Below are 21,197 nucleotides of genomic sequence, written 5' to 3'. Positions count from 1 at the left end.
ATGAGGTACGATGGAACCCAGGACCCACTGGAACACCTCACGGCCTTTGAAGCCAGAATGAACCTGGAGGGAGTAGGAGACGAGGTAAGGTGCCGCGCCTTCCTGGTCACCCTGGCAGGACCTGCGATACGGTGGTTTAATAGCCTCCCGCAGGGCTCGGTGACCGGCTTCTCCGACATCAGCCGCGCCTTCCTAGCACAATTCACCACCAGAATTGCGAAGGCAAAACGCCCAATCAATCTCCTCGGCATGACTCAATGCATCGGGGAGACGACCAGGAAGTATATAGACCGGTTCAACGACGAATACTTGGAGATCGAGGGATTAACCGATTCGGTGGCCAGCCTTTGTCTGACGAACGGCCTCCTCAATGAGGACTTCCGAAAACACCTCACCACAAAGCCGGTCTGGACGATGCACGAGATCCAAACTGTAGCCAAGGAGTACATAAATGATGAGGAAGTTAGCCGAGTTGTGGCTGCTAACAAACGGCAGCCCTCCTACAATCAACCCAGGCAACACGGTAACAGAGAAAGGCAGAAGGAGTAAGCCAGAGACAGGGGCCCGAGCAAGGCACCCAGGTCGTTTCCCCGGGTTGAAAAATTCACCAACTACACCCCGCTCACCCTTCCTATCATGGAAGTTTACTAGCAAATTGATGAAAAGGGAATATTGATGAAGCCCCGACCTCTGAAAGACCGCACAGGGGGGAACATAAGCCTCTACTTTGATTACCATAAAGGCTATGGGCACCAAACACAGGACTGCTTTAACCTGAAAGATGCGCTAAAGCAAGCGATCAGGGACGGTAAACTGACTGAATTCTCCCACCTTATCAGGGAACCAAGGAGACGACATCGCGACCACGATGAAGATGGCCAGACCCGATTGGTGAAGCGATGACAAGAGCCAGAGGATAGTGACCGCGGCCTTACCATAATAAACGTGGTGACCGCCAAAAACACAGCGCCAAAGTCGAGATCAGCACACAAGAAAGACGCCAAAGTCCTGGCAGTCTCCTCTTCGTCGGCGCGAAATTCCAAGAGGCCACCAGTCATCTCTTTCGGTCCAGAAGATCAATGGTTCGACGAGGTCCCTGAGAGCCCTCCCATGGTCATCACGGCCAGGGTGGGAACCGGCCTCGTCAAACGAATCCTTATGGATACTGGGGCAGACTCAAGCATTATGTTCCGCAACGTGTTTGATGCACTGGGATTACGGGACGCCGACCTAATGACTCACCAGCATGGTGTCATAGGGTTAGGCGACCACTTCATCAAGCCAGACGCGGTAATATCTTTGCCGGTCTCCCTGGGGCAGAGCCAAGGGTGAAGGTCAATAATGGCCGAATTCGCGGTTCTACGGGACTCCACTACCTACAACATCATTCTGGGGAGGAAAACGATTAACGACATTGAGGCGGTAATCAACACGAGGTTGCTGGTAATGAAGTTTGTTGCTGATGACGGATCCGTAGGATCCATAAGAGGAGATTTAGAAACGGTAGTCGCTTGCGATAACGCCAGCCTCTCCCTGAGGAAGAAATCTAAGGAAGCCTCTGGAGTGTTCCTTGCCGACCTAGATGCCAGAGTTGACGACAAACCGAGACTAGAACCAAAAGGGGACCTGGAAAAGTTCAGGGTAGGTGACACAGAGGAAAAAGACGTTCGTTAATAGAAACCTCCCACATGAGTTGAAGGAGCCTCTAGTAGAAATGATCAGAGCTAATGGAGATCTATTTGCCTGGACACCGGCCGACATGCCACGCATAAACCCCCAAGTCATGTCGCATCACTTGGCTGTCAAGTTGGACGCCCGCCCAATGGCCCAAAGAAGAAGGAAGATGTCGCAGGAAAGAGCAGAGGAGGTGGCTAGGCAGACAGCCAGCCTCCTAGAAGCAGGTTTCATACGAGAATTAGACTACTCGACCTGGCTGTCAAACGTAGTTCATGCCCCTACCCAACATAGATGCACTCGTCGATCCGGCGGCGGGGTATCGATATCTGAGTTTCATGGATGCCTATTTCGGCTACAATCAGATACCGATGCACCGACCCGACGAGGAAAAGACAACTTTCATAACACCAGGAGGAACCTATTGCTACAATGTAATGCCATTCGGCCTAAAAAATGCGGGGGCAACATATCAGAGGCTGATGAACAAAATATTTGGCAACCTCATAGGCAAGACGGTGGAAGTCTACGTCGACGACATCCTCGCAAAGACTACACATCCTGATGACCTCCTATGCGACCTAAAAAGCGTGTTCACGTCCCTCCGACAACACAGTATGAGGCTCTGATGAGCGGATAATTTATACGCTTTTTGGCATTGTTTTTAGGTAGTTTTTAGTAAGTTCAAGCTACTTTTAGGGATGTTTTCCTTAGTTTTTATGTTAAATTCACATTTCTGGACTTTACTATGAGTTTGTGTGTTTTTCTGTGATTTCAGGTAAATTCTGACTGAAATTGAGGGATTTGAGCAAAACTCTGAAAAAGGCTGACAAAAGGACTGCTGATGCTGTTGGATTCTGACCTCCCTGCACTCGAAATGGATTTTCTGGAGCTACAGAACTCCAATTGGTGCGGTCTCACGGGCGTTGGAAAGTAGACATCCAGGGCTTTCCAGCAATATATAATAGTTCATACTTTATTCGAAGAATGACGACGTAACTTGGCGTTAAATGCCAAGTACATGCTGCTGTCTGGAGTTAAACGCCAGAAAAACGTCATGATCCGGAGTTGAACGCCCAAAACACGTCATAACTCGAAGTTCAACTCCAAGAAATGCCTCAGCTCGTGGATTGATCAAGCTCAGCCTAAGCACACACCAAGTGGGCCCCGGAAGTGAATTTATGCATCAATTACTTACTCATGTAAACCCTAGGAGCTAGTCTAGTATATATAGGACATTTATCTATTGTATTAGACATCTTTTGTCTCAGTTTTGTTTTATTCTTCATCTTAGGAGATCATTGATCACGTTTAGGGGGCTGGCCATTCGGCCATGCCTGAACCTCTTTCACTTATGTATTTTCAACGGTGGAGTTTCTGCACACCATAGATTAAGGGTGTGGAGCTCTACTGTACCTCAAAGATTAATGAAGTTCTATTTTCTTTTATTCAAATCTCTTCTATTCTTATTCCAAGATATTCATTCGTACCCAAGAACATGATGAATGTGATGAGTAAATAACCCTCATCATCATTCTCACTGATGAACGCGCGTGATTGACAACCACTTCCGTTCTACATGCAACAGAGCTTGAATGTGTATCTCTTAGATTCCCCAACAGAATCTTCGTGGTATAAGCTAGATAGATGGCGGCATTTATGAGGATCCGGAAAGTCCAACCTTGTCTGTGGTGTTCCGAGTAGGATCCTGGGAATCCGGAAAGTCTCACCTTGTCTGTGGTGTTCCGAGTAGGATTCCAGTAATGAATGACTGTGACGTGCTTCAAACCTGTAACCTGCTGGGCGTTAGTGACAGATACAAAAGAATCAATGGATTCTATTCCAGTAGGAGCGGGAACCAACCGGTGATTGGCCGTACTGTGACAGAGTGCGTGAGCATTAGCTTTCACTGCGAGGATGGGATGTAGCCATCAACCATGGGTGATGCCTCCAGACTGGTTAGCTGTGCGAGTGACAGCCGCATAGGATATTTCCCCGAGAGGAAGAAAGTAGCCACAGCTGATGGTGAACCCCTATACAAAGCTTGCCATGGAAAGGAGTAAGAAGGATTGAGTAGAAGCAGTGGGAAGGCAGGCGTCCTTGAGTCATACAGCATCTTCATATACTTAACTGATACCTCTACTAATGAATCTACATAAGTATTCTATCCCTTTTATTATTTTTAGTTTATTATTTGAATCTAATTAAGTATCATGTTTAATCCGCCTGACTGAGATCTATAAGGTGACCATAGCTTGCTTCATACCAACAATCTCTGTGGATTCGACCCTTACTCACGTAAGGTTTATTACTTGGACGACCTAGTACACTTGCTGGTTAGTTGAACGGAGTTGTGAATTCCAATAAAGAAAATAAACAGTGCCCTAAGAGTATATTCATTCAAAATCCAAGAAACATATAATGATGATCACAATTTCGTCCACCAAGTTTTTGGCGCCGTTGCCGGGGATTGTTCGAGTATGGACAACTGACGGTTCATCTTGTTGCTCAGATTAGGTAATTTTCTTTTCAAAAATCTTTTTCAAAATTTTTCTTTTTATCTTTCGTTTTTCAAAACTATATTTTCGAAAAAAAATATAATAAAAATACAAAAAAATCATAAAATCATAAAAATCAAAAATATTTTGTGTTTCTTGTTTGAGTCTTGAGTCAATTTTTAAGTTTGGTGTCAATTGCATGCTTTAAAAATTTTTTCTTGCATTTTTCGAAAATTCCATGCATTCATAGTGTTCTTCATGATCTTCAAGTTGTTCTTGACAAGTCTTCTTGTTTGATCTTGATGATTTCTTGTTTTGTGTTGTTTGTTGTTTTTCATGTGCATTTTTGCATTCATATTTTCCAAGCATTAAAAATCTCTAAGTTTGGTGTCTTGCATATTTTCTTTGCATCAAAAATTTTTCAAAAATATGTTCTTGATGTTCATCATGATCTTCAAAGTGTTCTTGGTGTTCATCTTGACATTCATAGCATTCTTGCATGCATTCATGGTTTTGATCTAAAAATTTCATGCATTGAGTATTTTTGTTGTTTTTCTCTCTCATAATTAAAAATTCAAAAAATCAAAAAAATATCTTTTCCTTATTTCCCTCCAAAATTTCGAAATTTTGGGTTGACTTGGTCAAAAATTTTCAAAATTAGTTGTTTCTTACAAGTCAAGTCAAAATTTCAATTTTAAAAATCTTATCTTTTTAAAATCTTTTTCAAAAATCATATCTTTTTCATTTTTAAAAAAAAAAAATTTCGAAAATTTCAAAAATCTTTTTCAAAATATTTTCAAAATCTTTTCCTTATCTTTACATCATATTTTCGAAAATTCACTAATAATTAATGTGATTGGTTCAAAAATTTGAAGTTTGTTACTTTCTTGTTAAGAAAGGTTCAATCTTTAAGTTCTAGAATCCTATCTTGTAATTTCTTGTTAGTGAAGTAAATAATTTTAAAATTTTGAATTAAATCTTTTTATCTTTTATTTTATCTTTTTCAAAAATTTTATCTTTTTCAAAAATTTGATTTCAAAATATCTTATCTAAACTCCTATCTTCTTATCTTTTTCAAAAATTGATTTCAAATCTTTTTCAATCAACTAACTAACTTTTTGTTTGTTTCTTATCTTTTTCAAAACCACCTAACTACTTCTCCCTCTTCTATTTTTGAAAATATCTCTCTCTTTTTCAAAAATTCTTTTTAATTAATTAATTGTTTCATGTTTTAAATTTTAATTTTAATCTTATGTTATCTTTAATTTTCGAAAATCACTAACTCTTTTTCAAAATTATTTTCGAATTCTCCCTCTTCTTTTCTTCTTCTATTTAATTAATTAATTACTAACACTTCTCTTCACCTCTCTTCATCTAAAATCCGAACCCTCTTCTTCATCCTTCTACCCCCTTTCTTTTTCTACTAACATAAAGGAATCTCTATACTGTGACATAGAGGATTCCTCTTTCTTTTCTTGTTTTCTTCTCTTTCATATGAGCAGGAACAGGGATAAAGGCACTCTTGTTGAAATTGATCCAGAACCTGAAAGGACTCTGAAGAGAAAACTAAGAGAAGCTAAATTACAACAATCCAGAAGAGACCTTCTAGAAATTTTCGAACAAGAGAAAGAGATGGCAGCTGAAAATAATAATAATAATGCAAGGAGAATGCTTGGTGACTTTACTAAACCAACGTCCAAGTTTGATGGAAGAAGCATCTCCATTCCTGCCATTGGAGCCAATAACTTTGAGCTTAAGCCTCAACTAGTTGCTTTAATGCAACAAAACTGCAAGTTTTATGGACTTCCATCTGAAGATCCTTACCAGTTTTTAACTGAGTTCTTGCAGATCTGTGACACTGTAAAGACGAATGGAGTTAATCCTGAAGTCTACAGACTCTTACTTTTCCCTTTTGCTGTAAGAGACAGAGCTAGAGTATGGTTGGATTCACAACCCAAGGATAGCCTGGACTCATGGGATAAGCTTGTCACTGCATTCTTAGATAAGTTCTTTCCTCCTCAAAAGCTGAGCAAGCTGAGAGTGGATGTTCAAACCTTCAAACAAAAAGATGGTGAATCCCTCTATGAAGCCTGGGAAAGATACAAGCAGCTGACCAAGAGATGTCCATCTGACATGTTTTCAGAATGGACCATATTAGATATATTCTATTATGGTCTCTCTGAATTTTCGAAAATGTCATTGGATCATTCTGCAGGTGGATCTATTCACCTGAAGAAAACGCCTGAAGAGGCTCAAGAACTCATTGACATGGTTGCAAACAACCAGTTTATGTACACCTCTGAGAGGAATTCCGTGAATAATGGGGTACCTCAGAAGAAAGGAGTTCTTGAAATTGATGCTCTGAATGCCATATTGGCTCAGAACAAAATGTTGACTCAACAGGTCAACATGATCTCTCAAAATCTGAATGGATTGCAACATGCATCCAACAGTACTAGAGAGGTAGCTTCTGAAGAAGCTTATGATCCTGAGAACCCTGCCATGGCAGAGGTTAATTACATGGGTGAACCTTATGGAAACACCTATAACTCATCATGGAGAAATCATCCAAATTTCTCCTGGAAGGATCAACAAAAACCTCAACAAGGTTTTAACAATGGTGGACGTACTAGGCTGGGCAATAGCAAGCCATATCCATCATCTTCTCAGCAACAGACAGAGAATTCTGAACAAAACAATTCTAATTTAGCCAATATAGTCTCTGATCTGTCAAAGGCCACTTTCAGTTTCATGAATGAAACAAGATCCTCCATTAGAAATCTGGAGGCACAAGTGGGCCAGCTGAGTAAGAAAATTATTGAAACTCCTCCCAGTGTTCTCCCAAGCAATACAGAAGAAAATCCAAAAGGAGAGTGCAAGGCCATTGACATAGTCAATATGGCCAAATGCACAAGGGAGGAGGAGGACGAAAATCCTAGTGAGGAAGACCTCCTGGGACGTTCCTCAAGCAAGAAGGAGTTTCCTATTAAGGATCCTGAGGAATCTGAGGCTCATCTAGAGACCATAGAGATTCCATTAGATCTCCTTCTGCCATTCATGAGCTCTGAAGACTATTCATCCTCTGAAGAGGATGAAGATGTTACTGGAGAGCAAGTTGCTCAATACTTAGGAGCTATCATGAAGCTGAATGCCAAGCTGTTTGGTAATAAGACTTGGGAAAGTGAACCTCCCTTGCTCATTAGTGAACTAGATACTTGGATTCAGAGAACTCTACCTCAAAAGAAACAAGATCCTGGCAAGTTCTTAATACCTTGCACCATTGGCACCATGAGCTTTGAAAAAGCTCTATGTGATCTTGGGTCAGGAATAAATCTGATGCCACTCTCTGTAATGGAGAAGCTGGGGATCATTGAGGTACAACCTGCCTTGTTCTCATTACAATTGGCAGACAAGTCAATGAGACAAGCTTATGGAATAGTGGAGGACGTGCTAGTAAGGGTTGAAGGCCTTTACATCCCTACTGATTTCATAATCCTAGACACTAGGAAGGAAGATGATGAATGCATCATCCTAGGAAGACCTTTCCTAGCCACAGCAGGAGCAGTGATAGATGTCAACAGAGGTGAGTTAGTCCTTCAATTGAATGGGGACTACCTTGTGTTTCAGGCACATGGCCATCCCTCTGTGACAAAAGAGAGTAAGCATGAAGAGCTTCTCTCAGTTCAGAGTCAAGAAGAGCCCACACAGTCAAACTCTAAGTTTGGTGTTGTGAGGCCACAACCAAACTCTAAGTTTGGTGTTCAAACCCCATATCCAAACTCTAAGTTTGGTGTTGGGACCACACTAACATTGACCTGATCACCTTGTGGTTCCATGAGAGCCACTGTCAAGCTATTGACATTAAAGAAGCGCTTGTTGGGAGGCAACCCAATTTTATTTATCTAATTTTATTTTATTTTGTTTCTTTGTTATTTTTGTGTTTAATTAGGTACATGATCATGAGGAGTCACGAAAAAATCAAAAAAATTAAAAACAGAGTCAAAAACAGAAGAAAAAAATTTTTCACCCTGGAGGACGCACGGGCTGGCGTTCAACGCCCAAAAGGTGCATCTGGCCGGCGTTCAACGCCAGAACAGAGCACCATTCTGGCGCTGAACGCCCAAAACAAGCAACAACCTGGCGTTAAACGCCAGGATGGTGCACAGAGAGGACAAACTGGCGCTGAACGCCAGGAACAAGCATGAAACTGGCGTTCAACGCCAGAAACATGCATTACATGGGCGTTGAACGCCCAGAACATGCACCAATGGGCGTTTGAACGCCAGAATGGTGCACCAAGGCATTTTACATGCCTATTTGGTGCAGGGATGGAATTCCTTGACACCTCAGGATCTGTGGACCTCACAGGATCCCCACCTACCTCGCCCTCTCTCTCTCCATTCATGGTCATCCCTTCTATTTTTCATTCACCACTCACTCTTTCCCATAAAACCCACTCACCTTCAAGATTCAAAATTCTTTCCCACCCAATCCCACCCATATAGCCGAATCCATCTCCCCTCACTCTCCTCCATTTTCTTCTTCTTCTACTATTCTTTTCTTTTCTTGCTCGAGGGCGAGCAATATTTTAAGTTTAGTGTGGTAAAAGCATAGCTTTTTTGCTTTTCCATTACCATTAATGGCACCTAAAGCCAGAGAAACCTCAAAGGGAAGACAAAAAGCTTCCACCTCTGAGTCATGGGAGATGGAAAGACAAAAATATAAGCCGTCATAGCTCAGTGGCAGAACATGTGGCTGCAAATCAAAGAAATCCCTGAGATACCTCAGGGGATAAGTTATCCTCCACAAAAATATTGGAAGCAACTAAGGGGAGGAACACCAAAATTACTAGGAATCATTCAACAAAGGCAAGGAAGAGACATAAAGGAGCTCAAAGAGCACCATCGGACCTTCAAGAAGGCGCCACCCTCACTCAGGTGGATTCATTCCTTGTTCTTATTTCTTTCTGCTTTTCGGTTTTTAATATTGTGTTTATCTATGTTTTGTGTCTTTATTTCATGATCATTAGTATGTAACCATGCCTTAAAGCTATGAATAAAATCCATTAGTCCTTCACCTCTCTTAAATGAAAAAATGTTTTAATTCAAAAGAACAAGAAGTACATGAATTTCGAATTTATCCTTGAATTTAATTTAATTATATTGATGTGGTGACAATACTTTTTGTTTTCTGAATGAATGAATGAACAGTGCATATGTCTTCTGATCTTGTTGTTTATGAGTGTTAAAATTGTTGGTTCTTGAAAGAATGAGGAACAAAGAGAAATGTTATTGATGATCTGAAAAACATCATGAAATTGATTCTTGAAGCAAGAAAAAGCAGTGAAAAAGAAAGCTTGCGAAAAAAAAGAAAAAAAGAAAAAAATGGCAAAAAAAAAAATAGAAAAAAAAAGAAGGAGCAGTAGAAAAAGCCAATAGCCCTTAAAACCAAAAGTCAAGGGTAAAAAGGATCCAAGGCTTTGAGCATCAATGGATAGGAGGGCCTAAGGAAATTAAATCCAGGCCTAAGCAGCTAAATCAAGCTGTCCCTAACCATGTGCTTGTGTCATGAAGGTCCAAGTGAAAAGCTTGAGACTGAGTGGTTAAAGTCGTGATCCAAGGCAAAAGAGTGTGCTTAAGAACTCTGGACACCACTAACTGGGGACTCTAGCAAAGCTGAGTCACAATCTGAAAAGGTTCACCCAGTTATGTGTCTGTGGCATTTATGTATCCGGTGGTAATACTGGAAAACAAAGTGCTTAGGGCCACGGCCAAGACTCATAAGTAGCTGTGTTCAAGAATCAACATGCTTAAATTAGGAAATTCAATAACACAATCCAAAATTCTAAGTTCCTAGAGAAGCCAATCATTCTAAACTTCAAAGGAAAAAGTGAGATGCCAAAACTGTTCAGAAGCAAAAAGCTACAAGTCCCGCTCATGTAATTAAATTAATATTCATTGATATTTTGGACTTTATAGTATATTCTCTTCTTTTTATCCTAATTGATTTTCAGTTTCTTGGGGACAAGCAACAATTTAAGTTTGGTGTTCTGATGAGCGGATAATTTATACGCTTTTTGGCATTGTTTTTAGGTAGTTTTTAGTAAGTTCAAGCTACTTTTAGGGATGTTTTCCTTAGTTTTTATGTTAAATTCACATTTCTGGACTTTACTATGAGTTTGTGTGTTTTTCTGTGATTTCAGGTAAATTCTGACTGAAATTGAGGGATTTGAGCAAAACTCTGAAAAAGGCTGACAAAAGGACTGCTGATGCTGTTGGATTCTGACCTCCCTGCACTCGAAATGGATTTTCTGGAGCTACAGAACTCCAATTGGCGCGCTCTCAACGGCGTTGGAAAGTAGACATCCAGGGCTTTCCAGCAATATATAATAGTCCATACTTTATTCGAAGAATGACGACGTAACTTGGCGTTAAACGCCAAGTACATGCTGCTGTCTGGAGTTAAACGCCAGAAAAACGTCATGATCCGGAGTTGAACGCCCAAAACACGTCATAACTCGAAGTTCAACTCCAAGAAATGCCTCAGCTCGTGGATTGATCAAGCTCAGCCCAAGCACACACCAAGTGGGCCCCGGAAGTGAATTTATGCATCAATTACTTACTCATGTAAACCCTAGGAGCTAGTCTAGTATATATAGGACATTTATCTATTGTATTAGACATCTTTTGTCTCAGTTTTGTTTTATTCTTCATCTTAGGAGATCATTGATCACGTTTAGGGGGCTGGCCATTCGGCCATGCCTGAACCTCTTTCACTTATGTATTTTCAACGGTGGAGTTTCTGCACACCATAGATTAAGGGTGTGGAGCTCTGCTGTACCTCAAAGATTAATGAAGTTCTATTTTCTTTTATTCAAATCTCTTCTATTCTTATTCCAAGATATTCATTCGTACCCAAGAACATGATGAATGTGATGAGTAAATAACCCTCATCATCATTCTCACTGATGAACGCGCGTGATTGACAACCACTTCCGTTCTACATGCAACAGAGCTTGAATGTGTATCTCTTAGATTCCCCAACAGAATCTTCGTGGTATAAGCTAGATAGATGGCGGCATTTATGAGGATCCGGAAAGTCCAACCTTGTCTGTGGTGTTCCGAGTAGGATCCTGGGAATCCGGAAAGTCTCACCTTGTCTGTGGTGTTCCGAGTAGGATTCCAGTAATGAATGACTGTGACGTGCTTCAAACCTGTAACCTGCTGGGCGTTAGTGACAGATGCAAAAGAATCAATGGATTCTATTCCAGTAGGAGCGGGAACCAACCGGTGATTGGCCGTACTGTGACAGAGTGCGTGAGCATTAGCTTTCACTGCGAGGATGGGATGTAGCCATCAACCATGGGTGATGCCTCCAGACTGGTTAGCTGTGCGAGTGACAGCTGCATAGGATATTTCCCCGAGAGGAAGAAAGTAGCCACAGCTGATGGTGAACCCCTATACAAAGCTTGCCATGGAAAGGAGTAAGAAGGATTGAGTAGAAGCAGTGGGAAGGCAGGCGTCCTTGAGTCATACAGCATCTTCATATACTTAACTGATACCTCTACTAATGAATCTACATAAGTATTCTATCCCTTTTATTATTTTTAGTTTATTATTTGAATCTAATTAAGTATCATGTTTAATCCGCCTGACTGAGATCTATAAGGTGACCATAGCTTGCTTCATACCAACAATCTCTGTGGATTCGACCCTTACTCACGTAAGGTTTATTACTTGGACGACCCAGTACACTTGCTGGTTAGTTGAACGGAGTTGTGAATTCCAATAAAGAAAATAAACAGTGCCCTAAGAGTATATTCATTCAAAATCCAAGAAACATATAATGATGATCACAATTTCGTCCACCAGGCTCAACCCTCTCAAGTGCGCCTTTGCCATGGAGGCTGGGAAGTTCTTAGGATTCATGATAACCCAAAGAGGAGTAGAAGCCAACCCCGAGAAATGCCAAGCAATACTCCAAATGAAGAACCCCGGCTACGTCAAAGACGTCCAGAGACTGGCAGGTCAACTCACCTCATTGTCCCGCTTCCTCGGAGCATCGGCAGCAAAGGCCTTGCCCTTCTTCAATCTAATGAGGAAAGGAATAGTATTTGAATGGACTCCCACATGCGAGGAAGCGTTCAACCACTTCAAGGAAATCCTAGCAACACCCCCTGTGCTCGGAAAGCCTAAGACCGGAGAGCCGCTATACTTATACCTAGCCATAACGGGGGAAGCCCTTGCAGCGGTCCTGGTACGAGAAGAGGGGAAGGCTCAACAACCAGTCTACTTCGTGAGCAGAGCACTACAAGGGGCAGAACTGAGTTACAACAAACTGGAGAAGTTAGCTCTGGTGCTCCTGACCTCTTCTCAAAGATTAAGGCAGTACTTCCAAGGTCACCAGATTATCGTGAGAACGGACCAAGGAATCCGACAAGTGCTCCAAAAACCCGATTTAGCGTGAAGAATGATGACTTGGTCCATTGAACTATCCCAGTACGATATATGATACGAACCCCGGCATGCGATCAAGGCGCAAGCAATGGCAGATTTCCTGGTAGAAGTGACAAGGGACCCAACCGAAGAGACGGGCACACGGTGGAGGCTTCATGTTGACGAGGCCTCCAACCAAACGTCCGGGGGTGCCGAGATAATCCTAGAGAGCCCAGCTGGGGTCGTGTATGAGCAGTCGATCAAATTCGAGTTCCCCATTTTGAACAACCAAGCGGAGTACGAAGCCCTCCTAGGAGGCTTAGCCCTGGCAAAGGAAGTCGGAGCGATGAGGCTAGACGTATGCAGCGATTCACAGGTCGTTACCTCGCAAGTAAATGGAAGCTACCAAGCCAGAGACTCGCTATTACAAAAGTACTTGGAGAAAATCAAGGAATTAAGCAAGCCATTTGAGGAGGTCACGATCCAACACGTTCCGAGGGAAAGGAACACACGGACAGACCTCCTATCCAAGTTGGCCAGCACAAAACCAGGAGCAGGGAACCGATCTCTCATTCAGGGTATGATGAAGGAGCCAGTAGTTACCTGATGAGCGGATAATTTGTATGCTTTTTGGCATTGTTTTTAGTATGTTTTTGGTATCTTTTAGTTAGTTTTTAGTATATTTTTATTAGTTTTTAATTAAAATTCACTTTTCTGGACTTTACTATGAGTTTGTGTGTTTTTCTGTGATTTCAGGTAGTTTCTGACTGAAATTGAGGGATCTGAGCAAAAATCTGATCCAGAGACTCAAAAGGACTGCAGATGCTGTTGGATTCTGACCTCCCTGCACTCGAAGTGGATTTTCTGGAGCTACAGAAGCCCAATTGACGCGCTCTCAACGGAATTGGAAAGTAGACATCCTGGGCTTTCCAGCAATATATAATAGTCCATACTTTGCCCAAGATTTGATGGCCCAAACCGGCGCTCAAAGTCACCTACAGAAATTCCAGCGTTAAACGCCGGAACTGGCATAAAAATTGGAGTTAAACGCCCAAACTGGCATGAAAGCTGGCGTTTAACTCCAGAAAAGGTCTCTACACGAAATTCCTTCATTGCTCAGCCCAAGCACACACCAAGTGGGCCCGGAAGTGGATTTTTCTGTCATTTACTCATTTCTGTAAACCTTAGGACACTAGTTTACTACTTATAGGATCTTTTGACATGGTATCCGTACCTTATGACCGCATAACATTTTGTATACGTTTACTTCCACAGTATGAGTCTCTAAACCCCATGGTTGGGGTGAGGAGCTCTGCTGTGTCTTGATGGATTAATGCAATTACTACTGTTTCTCATTCAATCATGCTTGCTTCCGTTCTAAGATAATACTTGTTCTTAATCCGGATGAATGTGATGATCCGTGACAATCATCATCATTCTCAACTATGAACATGTGCCTGACAACCACCTCTGTTCTATCTTAGATTGAGTAGTTATCTCTTGGGTTCTTTAATCGGAATCTTCGTGGTATAGGCAGGACCTGATGGCAGCATTCAAGAGAATCCGGAAGGTCTAAACCTTGTCTGTGGTATTCTGAGTAGGATTCAATGATTGAATGACTGTGACGTGCTTCAAACCTGTAACCTACTGGGCGTTAGTGACAGACGCAAAAGAGTGATTCTATTCTGGTAGGGGAGGGAACCAAACCGGTGATTGGCAGTACTGTGACAGAGTGCGTGCATTAGCTTTCACTGCGCGGATGGAGGTAGCCATTGACAACGGCGAAACCCTACACGAGCTTGCCATGGAAGGAGACTTGCGTGTTTGATGAAGAAGACAGTAGAAAAGCAGAGATTCAGAAGATGGAGCATCTCCAAAACCCCAACCTATTCTCCATTACTGCAATACAAGTAACCATTACATGTTCTTTTGCTTTTTACAATCAATCCTGATAATTTCTGATATCCTGACTAAGATTTACAAGATAACCATAGCTTGCTTCAAGCCGACAATCTCCGTGGGATCGACCCTTGCTCACGCAAGGTATTACTTGGACGACCCAGTGCACTTGCTGGTTAGTTGTGCGGGATTGCAAAAGTGTTATTGCAATTTCGTGCACCAAGTTTTTGGCGCCGTTGCCGGGGATTGTTCGAGTTTGGACAACTGACGGCTTATCTTGTTGCTTAGATTAGGACTATTTTATTTTTGTTGGTTTAGAGTCTTTTAGTTGAGTCTAGTTTCATATTCTAAGTTTGGTGTCAATTGCATGCTTTTTGTTTTTCTTCTTTTAACTTTCGAATTTTTCTTGTTCCTAGTCCCGTTTTGATTCGTAAAAGTTCTAAGTTTGGTGTCCTCTTTGTGTTTTTCCTTTAAAATTTTCGAAAAAATTAGTGTTTGATTTTCTAAAATTTTAAGTTTGGTGTCTTTTTGTGTTTTTCTCTTTCCTCTTTTTAAGAATCAAATCTTTTTCATAAAAATTTTTCAATCATGTCTTTTTAATTGCTATTTTCAAAATCTTTTTTTTCACTAATTGATTCAGTTCTCAATTTGCTTTGATCTTCTTTTTTTTTTAATTTTCGAATTTTATCTTATTTTCCTTTTATTTTATTTTATTGTATTTTATTTTTTTTCGGTTATTTCAAAAAAAAAAATATAAATAAAAAAACAAACAAAATTTATCTCTTTGCAATTATTATCATTTCCCTTTTGTCCATTATGGACTTAAGTGGAATTAACCAGTCCAGAAGGACTCTGGGGTCCTATGCCAACCCCAATACAGCTGCATATGGGAGTAGCATCTGTGTACCTCCCATCAAAGCAAGCAGCTTTGAGCTAAACCCTCAACTCATTATCATAGTGCAGCAAAATTGCCAGTATTCTGGTCTTCCAGAGGAAGAACCTACTGAGTTTCTGGCACAGTTCTTACAAATTGCTGACACAATACATGATAAAGAGGTAGATCAGGATGTCTACAGACTGTTACTGTTTCCATTTGCTGTAAAAGATCAAGCAAAAAGGTGGTTGAATAACCAACCTACAGCAAGCATAAAGACATGGAAACAGTTATCAGAAAAATTCCTGAATCATTTTTACCCTCCAAAAGGATGACACAGCTAAGGCTGGACATCCAAGGCTTTAAACAAGAGGATAATGAATCCCTTTATGATGCCTGGGAGAGGTATAGAGGTATGCTCAGAAAATGCCCCTCTGAAATGTTCTCAGAGTGGGTACAGTTAGACATCTTCTACTATGGGCTTACAGAAAAAGCTCAGATGTCTTTAGACCACTCAGCTGGTGGATTTATACACATGAGAAAGACAATTGAAGAAGCTCAAGAGCTTATAGACATTGTTGCTAGAAACCAATACTTATATTCTAGCAAGGAATTCGTTCCACAAGAAGAGGTCATGGCAGTAGTCAATGATCCTGATCATCAAGAACAGATGAATGAGCTTAATCAACAATTGCTCCTGATGACAGAACAGTTAGCAGAATTTAAAGAAATGCTCCATGATACTAAGGTTGCTAACAAGAGCATAGAACTGCAGTTGAATCAAGCAAAACAGCAAATATCTAAACAAATAACAGAAGAATGTCAAGCAGTTCAACTGAGGAGTGGGAAAACACTGAATGCCACTGCTCAAAAGAGCAAGAAGTCAATTAAGGAACAGTTGACAGAGGATGACCAAGCCACTGTTCAAAATCCCTCTGAGGACAGTAAGAGCCCAGAGAGGAATATTATTGGCGTTCAAACGCCAGAAAGGGAAGGAAAGTTGGCGTTAAACGCCCATTCCTTGCCCAATACTAGCGTTCAAATGCCAGAACAGGGAGGAAAGCTGGCGTTAAACGCCCATTCCCTGCCCAGTTCTGGCGTTCAAACGCCAGAAAAGGGGGAGAAGTTGGCGTTTAACGCCCAAACTTCATCCACTCCTGGCGTTCAAACGCCCAAGGAGAATCAGGCACCTGAGAGTTCTGATGATTATCCCCCTAACAAGGCCTCTTCAACCATTTCTGTAAGGAATAAACCTGCAGCATCTAAGGTTGAAGAATATCAAGCCAAGATGCCTTATCCTCAGAAACTCCGCAAAGCGGAACAGGATAAGCAATTTACCCGCTTTGCAGACTATCTAAGGACTCTTGAAATAAAGATTCCGTTTGCAGAGGCACTTGAGCAAATACCCTCTTATGCTAAGTTCATGAAAGAGATCTTAAGCCATAAGAAGAATTGGAGAGAAACTGAAAAAGTGTTTCTCACCGAAGAATGCAGTGCAGTCATTTTGAAAAGCTTACCAGAAAAGCTTCAAGATCCTGGAAGCTTTATGATACCCTGCACATTAGAAGGTGCCTGCACCAAGATAGCCCTATGTGATCTTGGAGCAAGCATCAATCTAATACCTGCATCCACTATCAGAAAGCTTGGGTTGACTGGAGAAGTCAAACCAACCAGGATATGCCTCCAACTTGCTGATGGTTCCATTAAACACCCATCAGGCATAATAGAGGACATGATTGTCAAGGTTGGGCCATTTGCCTTTCCAACTGACTTTGTGGTGCTGGAAATGGAGGAGCACAAAAGTGCAACTCTCATTCTAGGAAGACCTTTCCTAGCAACTGGACGAACTCTCATTGATGTACATAAAGGGGAAGTAACCCTGAGAGTCAATGAGGATGAGTTCAAGTTGAATGCTGTGAAAGCTATGCAGCATCCAGACACACCAGAAGACTGCATGGACGTTGACATTATTGATTCTCTGGTAGAAGAGATCAATATGGCTGAAAGCCTAGAATCAGAGCTTGAGGACATCTTCAAAGATGCTCAACCTGATCAAGAAGAACTAGAGGAAGTAAAGGAATTTTCGAAAATTCCTCAGGAGGAGGATAAGCCTCCTAAGCCTGAACTCAAACCACTACCATCATCCCTGAAATATGCATTTCTGGGAGAGGGTGACACTTTTCCAGTGATTATAAGCTCAGCTTTAAATCCACAGGAAGAGGAAGCACTGATTCAAGTGCTAAGGACACACAAGACAGCTCTTGGGTGGTCCATAAGTGATCTCAAGGGCATTAGCCCAGCTAGATGCATGCACAAGATCCTATTGGAGGATAATGCCAAACCAGTGGTTCAACCACAGAGGAGGCTAAATCCTGCCATGAAGGAGGTGGTGCAGAAAGAAGTCACTAAATTACTAGAGGCTGGGATTATTATCCTATTTCTGATAGCCCCTGGGTGAGCCCTGTCCAAGTTGTTCCCAAAAAGGGAGGCATGACAGTGGTTCATAATGAAAAAAATGAACTGGTTCCCACAAGGACAGTCACAGGGTGGCGCATGTGTATTGACTACAGAAGGCTCAATACAGCCACCAGAAAGGATCATTTTCCTTTACCATTCATAGACCAAATGCTAGAAAGACTAGCTGGCCATGATTATTACTGCTTTTGGATGGCTATTCAGGCTACAACCAAATTGCAGTAGACCCTCAGGACCAAGAGAAAACAGCATTCACCTGCCCTTCAGGCGTGTTTGCCTATAGGAGAATGCCTTTTGGTCTGTGCAATGCACCTGCAACCTTCCAAAGGTGCATGCTCTCTATCTTCTCAGATATGGTAGAGAAATTTCTGGAAGTCTTCATGGATGACTTCTCAGTATATGGAGACTCATTTAGCTCCTGTCTTAACCACCTATCACTTGTCCTGAAAAGATGCCAAGAGACTAACCTGGTTTTAAACTGGGAGAAATGTCACTTTATGGTGACTGAAGGAATTGTCCTTGGCCACAAAATTTCAAGCAGGGGAATAGAGGTGGATAAGGCAAAGGTAGAGGTAATTGAAAAATTACCACCACCTGCCAATGTTAAGGCAATCAGAAGCTTTCTGGGACATGCAGGATTTTACAGAAGGTTTATCAAGGATTTTTCGAAAATTGCCAAACCTCTGAGTAATCTGCTAGCTGCTGACACTCCATTTATCTTTGATAATGAGTGTCTGCAGGCATTTGAGACCCTGAAAGCTAAGCTGGTCACAGCACCAGTTATCTCTGCACCAGATTGGGCATTACCATTTGAATTAATGTGTGATGCCAGTGATCATGCCATTGGTGCAGTGTTGGGACAGAGGCATAACAAACTTCTGCATGTCATTTATTATGCCAGCCGTGTTCTAAATGATGCACAGAAGAATTACACAACCACAGAAAAAGAATTACTTGCAGTGGTTTATGCCATTGACAAGTTTAGATCCTACCTAGTAGGATCCAAAGTGATTGTGTACACTGACCATGCTGCTCTTAAATACTTACTCACAAAGCAGGATTCAAAACCCAGGCTTATCAGATGGGTGTTGCTTCTGCAAGAGTTTGATATAGAAATAAGAGACAGAAAAGGGACAGAGAATCAGGTAGCTGATCATCTGTCCAGAATAGAGCCAGTAGTTGGGGCGTCCCTCCCTTCTACTGAGATTTCTGAGACTTTCCCAGATGAGCAATTATTTGCCATTCAGGAAGCTCCATGGTTTGCAGACATTGCAAACTATAAAGCTGTGAGGTTCATACCCAAAGAGTACAGTTACACGCAGAGAAAGAAATTAATTTCAGATGCCAAGTACTACCTTTGGGATGAACCATATCTCTTTAAGAGATGTGCTAACGGAGTGATCCGCAGGTGTGTACCCAGAGAAGAAGCACAGAGGATCCTATGGCACTGCCATGGATCACAGTATGGAGGACATTTTGGAAGTGAGCGAACAGCCACTAAAGTCCTCCAATGTGGCTTCTACTGGCCTACTCTCTATAAAGATTCCCGAGAGTTTGTGCGTAACTGTGACAGTTGCCAAAGAGCTGGTAACCTGCCTCATGGATATGCCATGCCTCAACAAGGGATATTAGAGATAGAGCTGTTTGATGTATGGGGAATTGACTTCATGGGGCCATTCCCACCATCATACTCAAACACTTACATTCTGGTGGCAGTGGACTATGTATCTAAGTGGGTAGAAGCAATTGCTACACCCACTAACGATACTAAGACCGTACTGAAATTCCTCCAGAAGAACATTTTCAGCAGATTTGGCGTTCCCAGAGTACTAATCAGTGATGGGGGCACTCATTTCTGCAATAAACAACTATACTCTGCTATGGTCAGATATGGAATTAGCCACAAAGTGGCAACTCCGTATCATCCACAGACAAATGGGCAAGCAGAGGTCTCTAACAGAGAACTAAAAAGAATCCTAGAACGGACTGTAATGGCCCGAAGAAAGGATTGGGCAAAGAGCTTGGATGATGCTCTGTGGGCATACAGAACAGCATTCAAGACTCCTATAGGCACCTCTCCATACCAATTGGTGTATGGGAAGGCCTGCCATTTGCCTGTGGAACTGGAACACAAAGCCTACTGGGCAACCAGATTCCTAAACATGGATGCACAGTTAGCTGGTGAGAAAAGACTGCTCCAGCTAAATGAGCTAGAGGAGTTCAGACTCAATGCCTTTGAGAATGCAAAAATTTATAAGGAAAAAGCGAAGAAATGGCATGACAAGAGATTGTCAACCAGAGTCTTTGAGCCAGGACAAAAAGTTCTGCTCTTCAACTCCAGGCTCAAACTATTTCCAGGAAAACTCAAATCCCGGTGGAGGGGTCCGTATGTGATTACAGGAGTGTCACCATATGGATATGTTGAGCTTCAGGATATTGATTCTGACAAGAAGTTCATTGTTAATGGACAGAGAATCAAACATTATCTTGAAGGAAACTTTGAGCAGGAGTGCTCAAAACTGAGACTAGAGTGATTCTCAGTGAAAGTCCAGCTAAAGACAGTAAAGAAGCGCTTACTGGGAGGCAACCCAGTCATTAGTAGGTTGTATGATTTGTTCTTACAGAGGCAAATATCAAAAAATGAAGGAATTCACAGAGTTACAGAAGGATTCAGCTCAAAAAGCAGAGAAAATGAGCTTACTGGCGAAAAAACGCCAGTAAGGTGCATTCTGGGCGTTAAACGCCAGAATGGGTACCATTCTGGGCGTTTAACGCCAGTAATGGTACCATTCTGGGCGTTAAACGCCAGAATGGGTACCATTCTGGGTGTTTAACGCCAGGTGTGCAGCATCACTGGGCGTTCAGAAAAACGCCCAGTGAGGAAGGTTTTCTGGCGTTTAACGCCAGCCAGGGTACCTGGCTGGGCGTTAAACGCCCAAAAAGGGTGCCAAGTGGGCGTTAAACGCCAGAATGGGTGCCATTCTGGGCGTTTAACGCCAGAAAGGTGGGGGGACCACATTTTTGTTTTCAACTCAAATTTTTTCAAACTTTCCTCTTTTTACCCATAATCTTCTACATAAATGCACTTCAACCTTTCATCATTCACTTTCAAATCTTCACAAATCAAAACCATTCTTCAAATCTATTTCAAAATAATCTCAAATCTTCTTCAAAAACTCACCCTTTTCTCAAATTTTTTCAAAATCTTTTCAAATTTCCTTTCAAATCTCTCTTTTGTTTTCGAAATTCTCCTTCCCCCCACTCTATAAATGAACGTTCCTCACCCCTCCTTCCTCACACCATTCGAATTTCCTCTCTCTCTCTCTCTCTCTCTCTCTTCTC

General features: G+C 41.8%; 1 protein-coding gene across 1 annotated transcript; it reads left to right on the top strand.

Moving 5' to 3' along the window:
- LOC130982597 (uncharacterized) lies at nt 1–549 on the top strand. Its single transcript, XM_057906639.1, has one exon. The coding sequence runs from the start codon at nt 1–3 to the stop codon at nt 547–549; it is 549 nt and encodes a 182-aa protein (XP_057762622.1).
- Nucleotides 550–21,197: the final 20,648 nt, after the last annotated feature.

The sequence above is a fragment of the Arachis stenosperma genome, chromosome 1 (assembly GCF_014773155.1).
Source record: "Arachis stenosperma cultivar V10309 chromosome 1, arast.V10309.gnm1.PFL2, whole genome shotgun sequence".
NCBI lineage: Eukaryota > Viridiplantae > Streptophyta > Magnoliopsida > Fabales > Fabaceae > Arachis > Arachis stenosperma.
The sequence above is the reverse complement of the archived record's forward strand: the minus strand, read 5'-3'. Positions and strand labels throughout refer to the sequence as shown.